Source organism: Triplophysa dalaica, chromosome 8 (assembly GCF_015846415.1).
Source record: "Triplophysa dalaica isolate WHDGS20190420 chromosome 8, ASM1584641v1, whole genome shotgun sequence".
Lineage (NCBI taxonomy): Eukaryota > Metazoa > Chordata > Actinopteri > Cypriniformes > Nemacheilidae > Triplophysa > Triplophysa dalaica.
The window spans coordinates 6,388,347-6,408,300 of NC_079549.1; the positions used below are offsets into that span (position 1 = coordinate 6,388,347).

General features: G+C 35.8%; 2 protein-coding genes across 3 annotated transcripts; one reads left to right on the plus strand and one right to left on the minus strand.

Moving 5' to 3' along the window:
• Positions 1–13: 13 nt before the first annotated feature.
• pdxka (pyridoxal (pyridoxine, vitamin B6) kinase a) lies at positions 14–12,018 on the minus strand. Of its 2 annotated transcripts, XM_056754195.1 has the most exons (12): positions 11,736–12,018; positions 11,590–11,644; positions 9,265–9,369; positions 5,558–5,641; positions 5,212–5,246; positions 4,959–5,044; positions 4,856–4,873; positions 4,712–4,757; positions 4,464–4,575; positions 3,341–3,477; positions 2,610–2,676; positions 14–995 (listed from the first exon to the last, which is right to left on the minus strand). In XM_056754195.1, the coding sequence occupies exons 1-12, from the start codon at positions 11,814–11,816 to the stop codon at positions 883–885; spliced, it is 939 nt and encodes a 312-aa protein (XP_056610173.1). In that variant the 5' UTR covers positions 11,817–12,018; the 3' UTR covers positions 14–882. The 2 variants fall into 2 exon arrangements, with proteins under 2 accessions (XP_056610173.1, XP_056610174.1); XM_056754196.1 differs by lacking the exon at positions 4,856–4,873 and having other exon boundaries at positions 11,736–12,017.
• A 3,464-nt stretch (positions 12,019–15,482) lies between these two features.
• fgf9 (fibroblast growth factor 9) lies at positions 15,483–18,804 on the plus strand. The gene is made up of 4 exons (XM_056755074.1): positions 15,483–15,525; positions 18,014–18,133; positions 18,277–18,380; positions 18,595–18,804. Exons 1-4 carry the CDS (start codon positions 15,483–15,485, stop codon positions 18,802–18,804), a joined length of 477 nt encoding a protein of 158 aa, XP_056611052.1.
• The last annotated feature ends 1,150 nt before the right edge of the window (positions 18,805–19,954 follow it).

Consider the following 19,954-nt stretch of genomic DNA (forward strand, 5'->3'; position numbering starts at 1 on the left):
TATCAGAGATACATAAAATTTAAAGGATAAGTTTATTATCATTTATCTTTTTAAAATATGTGATGAAAATGATTGCCAATCATTCCAAATGTTTATCACAATAAAGCACCTTTTTCAACGATGGCCATGGTGTGCATATTGAGACAAAACAGTGGCATTGACATATTTAAAGATATGACAGTGCAATTTTTTTGTTTCAGTTAAGACGCCTCGAACATTAATTTTAGTCTGGGACTAGTCCTTAATCAAAACGTTCAATGTGTCGCTCACGGGTGATTTACACGCTACTATGACAAAGGGTTGTATATACTGACATTGACTATATTGCTTCTGATTGGTTTATACACTGGGGACGTTGCAACCTAATTGGTCCCTATATATCTGCAAACCACCATACACCTAATCCTAGCCACAGGACAAGGGAGTGAGATTTCGATCCCACACCAAAAAAGTGCCAAAAAATACTGAGTTAGAGTGAAGCTTTAGTGTTCGATACAAAACCAAGCCTGTAATTATAGAGCTATACTGATAATCAAAATAAAATGTAATACTAATATGTTACAATGCATAGAATTAATGTTTGTTTAAAAATACTTGAATATCATTGCATGCATCATTAAATCATAGTAACATAAGAAAAATGCAAACAGTCAAGAACAGTATAACTGGAAAGTGAATATTGTTAGTTTTGATACTAAACCTGCACTGATTACTAGAATACTGTATTATTAATAGTTTCTTTTCATAGCACATCATTGCTTTTTTAGTGAATTATATAATTAAAGTGGGACCATTCAGCCTCTACAGTGCGATTGTAACCACTGAGCTCATAAATGTTAATTCTATCTATGACATTCATTTTGTCCAATACAGTGCAGAGCACTACAATATAACAGCTTTCACAATTATGGCAGGATCTTCAATGTCTGCTTTACTCTGTACCATCCGCAACTCAAGCTGAGCAGGGCTGGGCTTTTGATTTGGACACGCCACCTCTGAGAGAAAAAGAAAAAGAAAGTTCATGAACACTCAACTAAATTCTGAAAAAACAGAATGAAACTGAAAAATTCAAGTCACACAGGTTTGTAACAAAATTAGGGTAGGGAAGTTTTTTCAGAATTATCGTGAAGTAACGTGAAACAAGAATTTTTATGGTTGAGTAGATCGTATCTCTTCAAACAAAAACAAAATGCATACAATTGCTGTAGTGACCTCTATGTGTAAAAAGGGTTAGTGTGAAACTTGAACAGCCATTTTTTATCCCGTTATACCATGGTCTGTCTGAATACTCGATTCTGATTGGCTAAACGGTTGGCATTAAAACCGTTTAATGCACAGGAAGTTCCAGTAAGTTTGATTACAATTCGAAATGAATGCGCTGCATATAATTTAATCATATAACACAGACGCACACGCAGAGACATTGATTCCGCTGCTAGTGCTCGCTGAAACGGCATCGAACATGTTGTTAATGTTACCCAGGACTGGGGCTAAAATGGCTCTGGGCATCTTTGCCAAGAGCAGCAATCAGATAATTTTTGTCCGTTGACGTTTGTTTTCCGGACGGATGCTTTTCCGTTCGTTCGTCGTCCTCTTTCCTTTAAATGGGTAGGTGTCCTTTAGGGTTGCACCAGCCATTCGTAAGTACCTTCTTAAAGAGAACGTTAAGTCCACATTAGAGGCTTAGTAACTACTAGCTAGTAGTTCGTAAGATCTCCGTAATGTCATGCGAAGTTTTATAATATGACGATGACATTCAATAGTCCAAAAGCACCCTTTTATAAATAAAATATTTAGTTTACACGCAACGTTACGCTTCAACTAAGTCGAATGGTGCAACTCAAAAATATTTATTAGTGCGCAAGTTGTACCTTACTGCCCATTTATTACATTAACTTAAGCACAGCTGGTTCAACCGCGCCCTGAACACATGCTGCCATGCCGAGTGCTAGAATTTACGAGCTGTAACTGACGGAATTAACTGTAATTTTCACCCGTCTGATCAAAAATGTTACTCTAAACGTCAATAATAGCTTTAACTTGTTTTAAACTTGGTAAATTACCATGGTATAAGCAGGATAATCCATGGCAAGCCATGCATTAAAGGATTTTCCGCTTCGCGTCGGTGGTTCTTCGCCTCCACGTTAAAGGATTCTCACCAAAAATAAATTCTTTCAGCGTTTTCTCACCCTCTTGTCATTTCAAACCTAGTTCTATTGTACAAAACCAAGTAAATGAGGTCCAGTTAACAACATTTAAAAAAAATCTATTTTGTAGCCATACAGGTTTGAAAATGACAAGAGTGTGAGTAAATAATGACAGATTTTTGGGGGGGGGCTGAACTATCACTTAGAGTGCAGACCTTTATGTATTTTTGGGGATTACTGAGATACAGGTCTTTGCACCTAAGCAGCTGGGAGAGCGTGGTGAGATGTTTGATTGCAATATTGATTATTATATATAATAAATTGTACTGTCTTAAATTCTTATTTAAATTCAAATGTAGAAACTAAACTGTAATTTAACATGCATTTCCAGTTTAACTTTTGAATAGCGCACATACATGAAACAGACAAGGAATATAAAGACATGTTGACATCTGACCTTACCTTTAGCATAAGTAATAGTCCTCTGAATGACATGCTGCATGACTGAAACGGTCTTTTCACATGCCGTCTGTCAAAAACACAGAGGTTGTGCATTACAATACAACAAAAACTGCAAAACCTGTCTATACCATATACCATACACCATGCACTTTAACTCCACCACCACAACCGCAATTTCTACCAACTGGACTTCCATGTAGCATGCAGTGCACTTTAAAACAATAATACTCTGACAATATCTATTAATCAACCATTATATCTACAACCACTCTGTGCATTGTGGATTATGTGTATTATGTTGTTTATTTTGCATAATATTGTTCTATTTTAGTGTATGAAAGTATACTTTTATTAGTAAAATGTCTAAATGTGTATGTTATTTGTTAAATATGTCAAATGTATTATGCACTGTCTGGGGCACGCTCCCAAGCTTTTCACTCACGACGGCACAGCACGTTGGTGATGTGACAATAAAAGTGATTTGATTTGACTACTAAGCCACCCTTACAAACGTATGTATAAACTATGAATATAGCTGCTGAAAAAGCCCATTTTCAGTTTAACTGAATTTCCTATTTGTAGGTACAGTATATGTTTAGGTGAAATTGTCATTTTTTGTTTTTAAAATGGATTGAGGCCAATTTTATGCAACTGTATAATATAACATTAAGGCAAAATCAAACGGTTTATTCCTGTACGTGAGAAGCTGATACTGTCGTCATTTTGCGTACCTTTAGATCATTTGGGTGGTGGTGAGTCCATGCCAGGAGCATTGCAGCAAACAGGTCCCCTGTTCCCACAAACACAGCATCTACCTTGGGTATGTCCATACGAATTTGCTGGGTCGCCCTAGTACCGTCTGGTCTTACTGAGACACAGTATTAATATATAGTTAGACTCAAAAGTGGTTCAAACCCACTGTACACTAAAACCATAAGTATAATTTTGTCAAAGGAAACAACGGTTGACAGAAGAGGAACAAACATTGGGAAGAACCAAGACTAAAAGGTTAAGCAAACATATGTAAATGTATATTTCTCCAGTGTTATCCAGAGACATACAGTACCTTTATGTTGTTTAACAAATGATAACAATTATAATGACTCGTTATCAAATCTAACTTTTTTTATCTAACTGACATGAGAGAAACTGGTTATAGTCACCCAGCAATGCAGCAGATGGCAAATGTGGCATGATGATTACAGGTGTGTGGTTATCTTCCTTTTACAATGGCTTTACTGTAAATGCCATTATAAATTATAAATACAGATCCACATCCATGTCAAAGATATAAGGTAGCAATGCTTCACCTGGACCAATACCCCAGCATGACCAAATGTTTCAAAACAATGACTTCTTCAGCTTAAAACCCAATATATCCCTTAACAGCTATTACCCCTACTGAATTATACTATTATGCTATATAGTTAAAAACAAGTTAAAACATGATCCTCCTTTTGGCATAATAGGCCCTTTTCACATGACGTCACGCACCGTTCTGCCACAAAGCAGTGTATTGTTACTTCTTCTATCGCCTCAGAATGGAGTTTACCAAGTCTTGCAGACAAATTTTTGCTTAGGACAACATCAAAGCTAGATATCAATTCTTCGTTAAACAGAGCCTGTTTGATTATGAAGGTAAGTGCTTTGTTTTCTTTTTCTGTTAGCAAAGGTGCTAGGATAAGTAAGGTTACTTGAATACATATTCTGTCAGTTCTTCTTCACTGTTGTTAAATTCCACTGCTTTGAAAAAAGGCGAAAGTTAAGTTACGCCATTGCGAAAAGGGCCTTTGATAGCAGCATACCTTGTGCGCTACCTTCACATTCAAGTTGAATTCATTTTAAATTATCTACCTGTTATCTGACTCCCCATAGCAACCAAGTACTGATCACCCAGAGGAGAGGGCAGGTCAGAGCTAGTGATGACCACTGTGTGTGGACCCTTTGAATGCAGCAAGTTCATGACCTGAAATACAACAGTCAAGTTTTTATTCTGATTAGAACACCAGTTTATAAATAGAAGGAACAGCTAGGCACTAAGACTGCTAAAACCATTGACAGCCAATGACTCCGACTCATAAGAACAGCTGATGCAAACTTACTTCAACTGCATCTTTTTCTGTACTGATGGTTCTGCCAGTAAGCAGCCTTTGAGAGAAACAAACACAGAGTAAAATGTGCACACTGTGTATTGAGATTACTGACACAACCAGACAGATGTCTTTAAAGTGGTCTTGGCTACATACTTAAAAGTGGCGATGTTTCTGGAAATCCAATCATAGTTTTAGTTACGTTAGGATTCAGATTTATTTCATTATATATACATTGACATAATATATATAGACTTACTCTGCTTCAAACTGATTGGGTGTAATTATGTCAGCAGCTGGCACCACTTTATCCCTGTAGATTGCCACCAAGTTCTCAGGGACATACTACATATAGACCGGACCATGGCAAAGTGATTATCTTTAAGCCTTATTAAACACAAATTTTTACACCACACCTAAAGCTATTCATAGACTCACAGGTTCTGATGAATAAAGAGCAATTTTTGAGAACCATTAGGACTAATATGCAAATATTGCAAAGATATACTCACCATAGCCCCATTGTCTCCCAATACTGGATCACACACTAAATATGCAACAAACAAAAAAGTTAATCACATTATATCATGAAGATCTGTGTCGCCTTATTGGCTACATATAATGGTTTGAATCCCAGGTAACACACATAAAAAAGTCAGGATGGATCCAGTATAAAATGAAATGTAAGTGAATCCATGTGCATAGCTCCACCCAAGACAAAAATAATGGAAGACAGCTGCATTGCACATTCCAAAACTAACAAATCACTATCAAATGTTTAAAATAACTTGCATTTAAATAATTCTTACAGGTCAAGCTACATAAAACCAGTGTAACAAGTTAGTTTCATTAACACACCATAGACTAGACTGGGATTTGCCTCTTTCAGCTCCTGTACAATGTCCACCACCATATTCAGAAAGGAATCATCTCTAGTGTACCCTGAAATAGAGGTTAGAAAACATATTCATTTGTATAATTGAAATGATAACATGTAATTATATCTGTACATTTAAAGCACATACACTGTAAAAAATGACACGGATATTTACTTGAAAGTATGGTAACAATATTACACAAAATATTTTTAAGTCCTTTAAATTATATTTCTAATGCAATATCCCATGAATAAATCAAGTAAAATTATTTAAATTATTTAAGCACATGTCAAATGATAAACTTCAGAAAATCAAGAAGAAATACTAATTTGAGCATTGGCGTTAACTTCTTGATCTTTTTAACTTTGTTTGAGATTATAGTATAAGATTACAACATATATGATGTACAAGTAAGCTGAGAGTTGCCTCCGTACTGGGATTCGCACCATAACTGATTGAGTGAAGAAACACACATCATGAGCTCTCTCATGACCTAAACACAAGTACCGCTCTTCTGAACGATGGTAACCACGAAACTCAAAAATACAAACAGCATCTCTTCTAAATCTTAGAGACAACGAAACAATAAACACTATCAAGTGTTTGATAGGAGAAGCATCGTGCAGCAGTAGGCAATAGGCAGCAGTAGGCAACAGAAGCGCGTAAGTGTTATTGATTAATATTGTCTTATAGAGTTGAAACGCAGTGTCGTTGCTTTGTTTTTTGTTTTTACTCGACTGCCTGGTCACGTGTATAGTCGCGTTGTTCTCGAGCTGGTTTCGATCACAACTTCTCCATTCAACTAAGCTCATCAACCATCACATCTTCCAGAACAGCAAGAAACCTGGGAGTGGTGATCGATGATCAGCTAAACGTCACAGATCAGGTTGCCAGCACCACTTTGTCATGTAGATTCATCCTCTACAATATCAGGAAAATTAGACCATTCATATCCGAGCATGCTACGCAGGTACTAGTCCAGGCTCTTGTTCTGTCCAGACTGGACTATTGCAATGCGCTACTAGTTGGATTAGCTGCTTGCACAACCAAACCTCTACAGATGATCAAGGATGCAGCAGCAAGAGTGGTCTTCAATGAACCGAAGAGAGCACACGTCACTCCCCTCTTCATTATGTTACATTGGCTCCCTATAGTCGTTCGCATCAAATTCAAGACTCTGCTCCTGGCCTACAAGAATAGCAGCCCCTTATCTTCATTCACTTATGCAGACTTATGTACCCGCCAGATCCTTACGCTCTGCAAATGAACGACATCTTGTGGTGCCATCCCAAAAAGGTATAAAAAAAAAAAAAAAGAGTTCGCTCTCACGAACCTTCTCTGGATCGGTTCCACATTTGTGGAATGATCTGCCTGCTGCTACAAGATCAGCAGTTTCTGTTGCCATCTTTAAGAATCGGCTGAAAACACATCTCTCCTGACTGATAATTTCTGTTTTCTATATCTTTTCTACAATGTCTAATAAAAAAAAGCATGCTTAGATAAACTAAACTTGGCTCTGTACACTGTAGAAGGCTTTGTGAGACATGTTTTTATTGCTCTTACGATTTTTGTTGTCCTAATGTTTGACCCAATTGCTTCCATAGTTTACCCAACTTGTAAATCGCTTTGGATAAAAGTGTCTGCTAAAAGACTAAATGTAAATGTAATCTAGTCTTTCATTTTATTGTAAATCACAAAAAATAGCTATTTTTCACAAAAATGACACAAATGCTGTAGCATGCAAAGCATGCTGGGAACACTAAATTTTGCTCAGTTAGTGAAATTAACCTAGAAAATGGACTTTTAACTTTTATCTACCAGAAATTGAGTTACCAGAGTGTGCAGAAACACTGTGTAATTAAACAAATCCATGTATTCTTCTTCTTGTTATCTCCATTAAACCACAACAGTGACACAAAAAAGGCTGTTGGTGATCCCTATCAATCTGTCACATTGTTTATGCCTGCCCATGACCGCTGTCAGACTCTGCCTTATGAGCACATAGTTCCACCTTAACCAGAGACACTAAATCAGCCATTTTCAGGCAAGAGCAGATGTAGCCACTAGCCAGCGACAAAAATGTCTAAGAAACAACAAATGTGTCTTGTTTTTTGAAGTAAAAGGAATATAAAAAGGAGGCCGGGAGGAGACCTTCCCGACGAGCCCGGGTTCCTCCCGCTGCGGTCGGAGTTATTAACAATCGAAAGTCCCGGGCGGGACGATGATGACTTGGTTTTCGGGAAGAATTTCCTATTTTACGACAAACCAAGATTCACCTGTCCGTATTTCCGGTCCGTTAAGACTTAGAGAAACGTGCAAGGACTCGTTGGAAAGGTCTCTGCTGCGGCATTTGAACGATGCGGTCCGTGAGTCAATGCGACCCCTAGGCAAGTTCTTCCTGTAGCTGGAAAGGTTGAAAAGACTGAGCTCCAGGACCTGGTGGCCCTTCAGTATAGCATGGGTTTCGGGAAGAAAAAAAAAATCAAGAGTGGATCAGTACCAGCTGTTTGCAATCAAGCTTCATCTCCGGAAGAAGTATTACACATAATTTTGAAATCGCCTTTCTAAAATAATGTGTTTAGCAGCTGTTGTTTACATAGTTGTTGCTAAACCTAAGACATGGTCCAAAGACAGGTGTTATGTCGCAACACTTTGTGGTAAAACACATCGCGCCCATCGGTTCATAAGACTTGTGACTGACATAATTTCTGTAAAGATTACTTATTGCAACAAAAGAAAGTTAAAGCAGTGTCTTTCTTGGGGAGTTCAGTGTTTTGTCGTATGTTCTATGTGCAACAATACATAGAGCTCATAGAAACAGAGTGTGCATTTGTAAGACGAAAAGGTTACGCAGACATTGCTACTCACAACGTAATAACCCCTGGTTGCTGATCTTTACATACGTTTCTGTTATATGCAAGTAATCTGAATACATGTTTATGCCTATATCCGTGTTTATGTCTGTTAGTAATATGCATGCACTTGATTAATCATACTGGGCCAACATTTCATGCAGCAAATGGTCAGCATACGTTGTTCTATCTATGTTTTTGTCTTCTCCATTTAATTCATATTTGTGAACAAGGCATTAAGGTAATTTTTATTTCAGTGAGTGTATGGTTTTGGTTTGACAAGGCTTTACAGACGTAATCGCTCTTTCCGCCATATTGCTTGTCTTGATGTCATCCAAAGCACATGTGTAAGTGCTCTACCTCATATTTTGCATACGGGGAGGGGAGCAGAAGCTCATTTGCATTTAAAGAGACACACACAAAAACGGCACATTTTCCATTGCAGCCACAATGGCCATGTTCAACATATTGTCATGAAAGATATGTGGTGAATTTTGAGCTGAAACTTTACAGAGACATTCTGGGGTTACCACTGACAATTTTTACATTGCAGAAAACACCAGTATTAGTGGCCCTTTTAGTGGGTTGAACATAATTAAATTAAGTTCAATTCACTCAATAATTTGGAAAACGAGATAAGAAAGTTAAATGTCTCGATTAATTTCATGAAATCTAGACTTATTTTTGCAACAAAAAAATCCAGAATCATTTTTACAGTTTACGCAAATGTTTCATGTACAAGCATTGTTATAAACATTATAAAAAGTGACTTTAGAAATGCATCTGTGAACACTAGGATAACACAGTCAACGTGAATTATAGGTATTGACTCTACCTGTTAACACGCAGTCATAATGGTTCACATTGTTGAGCCTGAGCCCCTCGTACAGCACTTTCAATTCCTCTGCAGTCAACACTTGACCTTTCCAGTGTTCATATCCTAACAAAAAGAATAAAAGGGCTTTATTTATTTTGGGTGTTTTAAGAAATGATCTACTCAACAATGCATGCATTATGACAATGCATAAAACAGAAGTAAGATCATTTACGCAACAAACAAAGAAACACAAAGAAAGGAGGCTCAAACTTCTGCCTTGTAGAGCCCGCTCTAAACAGTTCATGGTGCCTTGGTAGATGTGTAACAGGATTATTTGCATGCAGCTGGTTGGTATCACAAAAACATTTAGTGTGATACACAAATGCTCACAGAGTTAAGGTCTGACTTTAAAATAGTCTTTAAGTACACTCAATATGTTTCTCTCACTTACACCACACCTCATTGCTTTCACCTGCACATGACAAACATGTAAATGACCTTAAACAATACAAACACAGACTGAAAGAGGTGTAATTCAAGTAGCTGTAACTGCTTGACTCTAAGCTTCTCACAAACCTGCTGATCTGACAAAGAATTGTTTTCTGTAAGCAAAAAACATAAGCAATGAGATGTTAGTGGCTGGTTTGAACAACCACAGGAAAATCCGGATTCCTTATTAAAGAAATGTATTGTGCTCGTGCACACACAGCAAGATTTTCTTAATGACAGAAGTTTTATCATTCATTGTTTTTTATGAAAAAGCATAACTTGCTGACCCCTGTTTTACCAAAAGTGACCTCTTTGTCAGATATGGTGACCCATACCCGAAATGTAACCTCTGCATCCACACACTGCAAGTCGTGCAAACAAGTGGGCAGCTATCACTGCAGCGCCCGTGGAGCAAACGGGGTATGGTGCCTTGGTCAAGGGCTCCTCAGTCGTTCCCCACCGGCACTGAGAACATACGGGCGACCTTCTGGTCACGAGTCAGACTATTCACTATTGAGAAAAACTTTAAAGCATATACCATAAAAATACCCTGTACTATTTATATCATACTAATATATCATTAAAGCTAATATCAGTGTGAGAACCAGCCTACCAAAAGGTCATTAATATAGAAGTAAAATTTTATTGTAATCTGACAAGAAACTTTTCTATGATTGATAGTATTTTAATGGTGGCCTCAATGATCAATTGACTCAATTTACAAGTATTTTGCGGTTGTATAACTGACACGTAAAAGCCTGTACCTTAAATATATGATGAACCGATTTTTTCTGATGTATTTCCGTGAAATAAAAACATTGTCTTATATCCAGAACAATATGGTTGTTTCAAAGCCAAATAAAAAATATATGAGAATTAAATGTCAAAGCCCCAAAACAGACAAATACTCTTCATAATCATAATGTGTGTGTGTCTTTGAAATTGTGCTTCTCATTCCCTCACATCCCATAAATCATATAGAGTAACATTTATCTTATAGAGTTATTAACATGAACTTTGAGAATCAAACACTAACTTAGTTGCATTTCAGCTTCATGTCACTGTGAAATACATGATGTTGACATCATGATGGAGAAGAATTTATTTAAAAAAGCAAGTTTATGTAACCAAATTGTTTTTTGTGAGAATTTAGGAGCGGGGATTTCCAGAACAGCACTGTGGAAAAGAACTGAGACATTTGGCATTTGTCCCAGAGCAGCGGGAGGAAGGTTTGTTTCAGCATAAAAGAGAGCCTGAAATGAAGATGGCGTGGCAAGCAGAGAAGAGAAGAGGAAAACAACTCCCCCACTGTGAACTATGAGCCTATTGAAGCCCTTAGCAACGAAGCGCAGCTTAAACTCTCTCTTAAAGGAACAGTGCATCACTGGCAACATTTAGCCATCAATTGAAAATCAAAATTTATGTCAAGAAGAAAATAAAATAAATATTTGCACAGAATTGTAGACCGGTTATTCTGATCAAAATACCAAATGACGCATTCATTAACCCATTTTAAAGAATGGGATTATTTTATTATTAAAGTGCAAATCGGCACTACCTCCGAGAACTCTCAACGTTTGTTTAAGGTTTCATTTCAATGTAATAGAATATCCAGCACTAGACGAAATCATCGCCAAAAGAAACATCGTTTGTCTCGTCTTTGAGTGCATGCTAAACACAATGGAATGTGAACCTTGACCTGTGTCTAAAACTTCCACATCAAGAGAGTTAAATAATACGGAGAAAAAAGTTTCGCTCAAACTGATTGCATTTTCAGTCTTTCCCACTGACTAATAATAATGCTTCGACAGGGTTACATTAAAACATTTCCAAATGTTATTTATACTTATTTACCTGTGTGATTAGAGAACTGAACCGAGTTTATAGAGTCAATCTCAAAGCCGAGAACCTATTGACGAAATGACAAGTTAAATTAGCAGCTTTGCATGCACAAATGACACTCCAGGCATTCAATATAAAGCAAATGCCTCTGTACTTACCTGCAGTGGAAACGACGCCGATTTGTTTCCAACGTATCCCCTGACAACATGACTTTGAATGCAGAGAACTCTACAATCCATTTCTAACAGCACTTAAGTTAATATTAAAAGTAATGTCTGACAGCACTTAAGCGCTCAAAACCTGACGCCCGCTTAAAGCAAAGCACAACCAGACTTTAAACTCAGTAACTCCGAATATCACAAGAGCCCAAAGAAAAAAGTAAAAAAACTGTTAAATAATAACAGGCGTCCAGTACTATCGTCTTCTTCTTCTATGCTGAATTACTCCTTAGAAGCATTGTCGCCACCTACTGTTTTTCTTGCACGGGTGGCATGTCGAAAATTCAGACTCTTTTGGATATTTATGGTGTTTAAAGGGATACTACACCCAAAAAATAATTTACTCACCTTCGAGTTGTTCAAAATATTAATAAAGATTTTTTTCTGATGAACACAGAGAAAGATATTTGGAAGAATGCTTATAACAGATCTGGCCCCCATTGTCTCCCATAGTAGGACATTTGACTTTTTTTCTACACAAAAGAAGACATTTAGAGGAATATATGACAGCAAGCAGTACCGGGGCACTTTTGACTACCATTGTATTTTTCCCATTATGGTGATCAATGGGGGGCAAAATATGTGTGGTTATAAGTATTCTTAAATATCTGTCTCTGTGTTCATCAGAAAAAAAATGTTAACAGATTTGGAACAACTCAAAAGTTTGTAAATGATGACAGAAGGGTGATGAATTTTTGGGTGAAGTATCCCTTTAAAACACTGTGCCAATCTGTGGACCAATCAAAGTGCGTGTTCAGCTCCTCTAACTCAGGGAAGACAGATTATTCACATTCATATAGCCTAAGCTATTTATTAACTGATCACATATACATTCAGTGCTCTGTACACCTGTCTGTCTCTGATAAACCTTCTTCTAAATATCTTCATTATTTACCCTCCCTATTTCCTATGAGTAATATACCACAGAATCTAGTATACATACACCCCACATCACATAACCCATTTTCATGCAAACCTTATAAAAAGTGCTAAAGAATAAGACAATGTTTCATTCACACTGTCACTCATACTGGTTGATAATGAAATACTTTACATAACTCAATGTTCTTCCCAGCAGTAACTTGGAATATGTGTTATAATATAAACTTTTAGAGCATGAAATTATACATTTCACTCAGTGCTTTAATTTCATTCTCTGTATACAAATTAGTCAAGCTCCCGGAATCCACATCAGTTAGAGATGGCATGCAAATACAACTGTAAAAATGAAAAAGCACATGCAAATGAAAATGCAAATGCAAATTAAGATAATTGCATGTGTCAGTCAGATAATAAACCGGTTTTGCCATAAATAAAACCAGAAACACATATTTAAGGTATTGTTTATGGGAACCAATATGGAATCCTATTTCCTAATGAAGAGTTCATTCGCAAAAACAATTAAATCAGTTTAATAAAAATAAAAAAATTATGCTTTTATTGTGCATTCCAAGTAGGCCTAATATCAGTCAAACTGCAGATGGTAGTTTTGATTAAGTATTAATAACTAGAAATTTCAGCTAACAGACTTGAAAATTAAAAAGAAAGTTATCTGTTTTTGCTGATTTACTCTTCAAATGTTAATCAATCCAAAAGAAAAAATGCTTTTACTATAATAAAACGTATTGATCCATATTTCAAAGTAATGCATATTTCATTCTGCTTTCTAAAAGCTAAAATGATATGAGGCATATTACTTACTTCAACATGATTTAGACATTTTGTGCTTTTAGAGAACAAGGAGCACATATGTCAACCCCCTGCCATCTCAGGTCTCAAAATCATAAACAAAGAAACTGTTCAATTTATTGAATCATTAGACTTTGACTCTTCTTGCATTATCACACCACATTTTTCATACAGTCCACTGGATGAATAAATATTGCAATCTCACACAGAGACCAACATGTAGACATTACAGCATAGTCATTTTAAACCGCTTCCAATGGCACAAAATACTTAATCAACACCACTCTTTTATTAGTTTCTCCTGTTGCCCTGATCCTTATATTAAATATATTTTTATCATACATTGGTCTTCCCATTTTCAGAGAGGTTGACTTTCAATCATTGAAACATAAAGCATACTGTAGAAAATAAAAATCCCTATACACGGTTTCATCGGACGTGCACGCCTGGCCCGAAGTTAACTTCCTCTCTGTGTTTATTGATGGGTCTTGCTTGTGGCTAGTAACTATTTATATTCATTTGTATTTATATTTTGATTTATAATAATTGTATTAAATAAACAATTAGTTGAATTTAACTGTAGTTAATTTTGTTAAATGCGCATGCGTATGACCTCATCATTTTTGGAAATGCTGCCTCCAGAGTTTACATGGATACCATAATGCCTTTGTTTTCAAGAACTTGCACTTTGAGACCTGTTTTCAAAAGTTCGCATTTTCAGTCCCCCAAAACGCTGTTGTCATGTAAATCAACAGCCAAAACACACAAAAAGTTTTCCATTTTCCGTTGAAAACAGTCTTGTGTAAACGGCATCTAAGTTTTGCCAATTAACGGTTCTTCTACTATCAAGTCAAAACAATACTGGCTGCAAACATTTTTAACTTGCTAGCTAATGTAATTAACTTGTAATTTATTTTGCTTGTTTTTCAGAATTAATCTGCAGGGTCTCTATTCTTTGTAAGTGAAGTTTGGGCCACAAAAGTTTGCACGTACAGTAACGATTTTTTATGTTGTTGCTAGAAAATTGTTTCCATAGAAAATTAACAGTCTAAAAATGTAATTTTAGAAAATTTTACTGTTTATTCATATTGTTGAAATAATGTAAAAACGTTAAATTAGAGAAAAAAACTTTACATGAAAATTCTGTTTTTACCGGATTTTTTTACAGTGTACACAACTGCATACAACCTGGTACATTGTAACACCTATTAATGATCATCATTTAATCCTCCAAATCAACATAAAATAATAAAATGATCACATTCTATTCTTATTGTACCTGCCAGAGTTCTACTGTAGGCCACTTTTCTAGTTTATCCCTGTTTTGTCTACATTTCCTGACAGATTACTCACAACAGCTAAGACACTTGTTGTATTTATGTAGCTAAATTTAATACCATATCATAGAACTGTTGTCTGTAGATAGTAACGCTTTTAGAAGCATGCCCAAAGAATGTTTCCATTTGTTGTTGGTGACGTAAATTAGCCTTGTTTTGAACGTTTTTTATGTCTCTTACATCAGCTCACATCACTTACCATGCAAGATGAACACACATTAGATAAAATGTCACTCTGAATTAATACAAACGTTAAAGTCTATCAGCGTGGGCATGCTTGTTCTTTCATGTGCGTGCGTCTCTTCTGATTGTACACTTGGTGTGGGTATCAGAGCTGAAGATATATGTACATAAGATGGAGATATAGGAGAAATGTGCAAAATGTTAAATGTGGAGTCACACTGACCCTGTAGTGTAAACTCTGTTTATGTTGAGGGAAGGACACTTTTTTCAACAAAGTTCACAGTTAAAAGAGGCTCTACAGTGCAATATCGCAGATTCTGATTCACATGGAGACACTATTTAGAGTTGTTGACTTGATGTCATGGATTTCCCCTGTATACTTTTATGCTCAACTGTTATATTGTCACTGTGTTTGATCTGTGACTGCACAAATGAAGATACTGAATTCTCAGGTGATCAAGTAGGCCGACTAAGACACATGTGGCTGCTCTCAATGATGGAAACAAAGATGAGAGAGAAAGGTAATATCAAATTGGTAATTGTAACAAATCTACTTGCTTGTTTAATCAAAATAAACAAATAAGACATTTGTATTGTATATAACACACTAAACTAAAGCTTAATTTCAATGACAATTTAAAAAAATATGATATCTGTTTCGCCTCTGGATGCACTTGTTCAACATAGCTTTGCACCCATACAGTATAATAGAATTAGTTTTTTACATTTGTTACATAGCAATGCTCTGTTACTTCAAGCGGGCGATATTCAAAGGGTTTTACCCAATAAAATAATGCCTTTATGAAAAATAGGTCAAATGTTAAAGTAACTGATTGGCCTAGTGCTTAAATAGTATTACAAGTAGCTTTATTATTTGACCAAGGGGCAATGCCTTTCATGGTTAAACACAAAATATATATTTATGACTGTTTGAAGTATATCAAAGCCATGAGTATGTTACTGCTTAACTATAGGATGGACTTTTCCATTTCACGTCACATTTCCTTTTTGACCGTGTACCGGGGAAGCAGTGGTACAATGTGATAATTTTATAATAGTCAAATTTTCACATTTTTGATGACAGTTGTACTGGTGGACATTAAGTGATTTTAACGCAGCTAAAGCCACATTCACAATTTGGACCAATGAGATGTTTTATTGTGTTGTTGGCACAGAGGCAACAAGCTCAACTACAACTGCAATACTCAGTATTCAGGATGCTCATAAGTTTCTTTATGCAGTATGAGGTCTTGTCTATATCAAAGAAACTATAATCAAAGACACAAGGCCAGATCTTTGACGCATATCAAGAACATTTGACTGATAGTAAACCCTGATGTAAGTGGTGTGTGTGTGTGTTTGCTTTGGGGGATGTTTGTAGAAAGTGTTATTAACTTGAATAAGAGAGAGTCGATCAAGGGTGAAAAAACATGATGCTTCCCTGGTATTATACCCTTGAGCACATTATTTATTTATATTACATGGCTCATTGGAGTGCTTAAATTTTAATTAGTCAGTTACCGTATTCTGAGCTTCAATTTCTTTGTAAAATAAAAGAGCTAACCTACACTTTTTACTGTTTCCCATGTAAACAATTTACTACATAGCTGTACCAAGTGTGTTTAAGTGTGTTTTCATGCTAAATATTCTTTTTCTACTTTTCTACTGAAAAAAAACAATCTATATTTTATAATTATATTAACCCTGCAAACAAAGGCAAGTCCAGAAGACGTCTTTTCAACGTCGTTGATGACGTTGCATAGACGTCCCCTGAGGAGCCAGAATGAAAGTTTTTACAACGTCTTTTATGACGTCTTCTGAACGTGTGCTATTGTTGTCCAGGTGATCTCTATAACTGTATTGGACTGATATCACTATTGCACCTGAAATTAATATTGAAATTTATTAATCCACCATTATTGTGATCAGTGTTTGCTTTAGTTGGTCTCATAATACTTGACCTTCCAATGAATCCTCTTTCAGACAATAGTGTTTTACAACACTTGTTTGTCATTAAAGAAAGAGATGGCAACAGAAGTTATTGTACTATAAACAAAGTCATACTAAGTGTTGAAGACAGTTAGATAGAACTAGATCATACATGACTGATGTTATAAGCTTTGAATTAAAATTATCCTCAATCTTTTATTGACACACTTTGACATCAACACTCATCATACAAACCTCAACTATGGTGACAATAAACAAAAACATGAAATAATTAAATCAATTGCAATGCATGCTGGGAATCATGAATGTGTTTTGTAATATGATGTCACCCAGCATGCATTGCAGCGCAAAGTATACTTCTGTTGGTTGTCACCATTGTTGAGTTTCATACAGTAATTCATCATGTCTTATTTACTCTTGGCGTTCAATCATTTGAGAATATATTTTATAAAATTGTTAAGAAATGACTGACAAGCGAAAGGCTTTAACCACATATTATGTTAAAGTAAATAGATCAGCCAACATTTGCACAACAATACAACACAGTCATGTTAGTAAGAATATTCATTCCGCAAAGAAAATTTAAAGCTGATATCATTATGATTTAGTATTCTTTGGCCACTAAAACAGTGTATTAAAACACATTTACAATGGCAAAGTACACTTACATTTTCTGTAATTATTAAGAGTAAAGAGCCTGACTAAAGCAAACACTGATCACAATAATGGTGGATTAATTCAATTTCAATATTAATTGCAGGTGCAAAAGTGATATCAGTCCAATACAATTATAGAGATCACCTGGACAACAATAGAACACGTTCAGAAGACATTGTAAAAACTTTCATTCTGGCTCCTCAGGGGACGTCTATGCAACGTCATCAACGACGTTGAAAAGACATCTTTTGGACTTGCATTCGTTTGCAGGGAAAGTTTCATGAAATGTGTTAATGTGAAGAATAATGTGCAATCAACCAGTAATCATCGCAGTAAACTGAACCATATGCCATTTATCTTCAGATTTTATTATATTGCCTCTGAATTTAAACTTTCTGTCAGTTAATCCAACTAGAGAGCTCATCACATATCAGCTTCTGTATTGCCGTGCTGGAATTGGTTTCCATCTACAGATTCTGAAGAACGGAAGTGTGGGGGGTGTGCACGAGCCATCTGAATACAGTATGATTTAATTTTCTTTGTCTATTAAACAGTAACATATTTATAACGATTTTATGCTTATGTACTTCTTTTTTATATCATTTAAACTTTTTCAAACATTGTATCACTTAAATATTCCCCCCTCATTCTCTGTGTGTCCATAGGCTTACTAAGAGTGTTTGCCATGAGCCCTGGGGTTGTGGGTATCCGTGGTGTCAAGAGTGAGATGTATTTGTGTATGAATAAGGAAGGAAATGCTTGTGGAATGGTGAGAGAAGCCATCTATTATTCCATCATTCTATCTGACATTACTATCATCTATTATAATATTGAATACTTAAGGAAATTGCAGTATTTAAATTATCTGAAATAATACTCATCTTATTTTTTATTTTTTAATGTGTAATCAGTATTGAAATCAGCCTCAAACAATCAGACGTTTGCAAAAATATTTTAACATTCATTATATTTCTTTGTTGTAGAAAGAGTTCTCAAATGAGTGTCTATTTAAAGAGCACATGGAGGAAAATCACCACAACACCTATTCCTCTCTGCCCCATCCAGGGCTGTACCTTGCGCTGTCACAGCAAGGACAGTTGAGAAGGGGTAACAGGGTGGCCCCACACCAGGCCAGCACACACTTCCTTCCGCGCAAACCTCACTTTAAACAACGGACTAGTGTCAAAAACTGAACCACAGTCTTAAACTCTGTTTGAGCAGGACAGGCATTATCTTAAACCACGACTAGGCCTTACATTAGTGTATTTAAATTGGTTTTAAAAAACAGAAAATAATTTACTGGTGTGCATATTACATTCACATTTATGCATTTGACAGAGGCTTTTATCCAAAGCGATTTACATTGCTTTATCCTATACATTTTACATATGTGCAATCCCCTGGGATCGAATCCACAACCTTGCGTTGTTAACAAGATAAAACAATAGCACTGATATATTTTAAGATTTGTCAGTGAAAGTTGTTTCTAATCAAGGCACCTCTAACATTTAAATTAATCTGGGACTAGGATTAAGCCCATATTTTTATTTATGTAAACTTTTAAACTGATGAATGACTTTTGAATGTGATGTAGTTCCTTATATTTTATTGTATTTTTTACATTGTGTAAAATAGAGATTTTATTTATTTATTTCTCAAATGTGTGTACAAAGCTGTTTATAAGCTTTATATTATATGATTGTCTGTGAACTATTTCCCCTCTGTAAATGCATTACATGTATTGTATTTGAAGAAAGCTGTGCATGTTATGTAAGGCCTAACCAAACTGAGAAATGACATAACTGAACAAAATACAGTGCTAAATTAAAGTGCACTTAATTTTGGGCTTCTGAAAGATTAGTCAAACTGCTACATTTTAAACCATGTATTGGGGTGTGATTGCCCATTTGATGTCCGGCTAGCAGATTTGCAATAGTTCAGTCTAGAAATTACTGTACACAGATTTAAACAAGGAGTTGTGCAGAATTTAGTCAGGTTCTGTTGGCAGTCAGTTTGAACTGCATCTGCAAATCTGCATGATAGTGCTGTCTGTGCATTGTGACCAGCAAGGGTGTGCTAGTTGTCAAAGATTATACATGAAATTCTGGTTTTCCTGGATGGTGTTGCAGTTTTTGTGATCCTGTGATAAGATATTGCCGTTGAAGTTTAAGAAGAGTCTGTCTCTGACAGACTCTTTTTAAACTTCACCATTATCTTACCAATTTTACCAATATTTAAAGTCGAAGAGATGTACATAACTTTAAATCTTTATATAAATACGTATTTAAGCATTTGTGAGCAGTTTATTTGGGCAAACTCACTTTTTCTTTTTATCTGTCAACA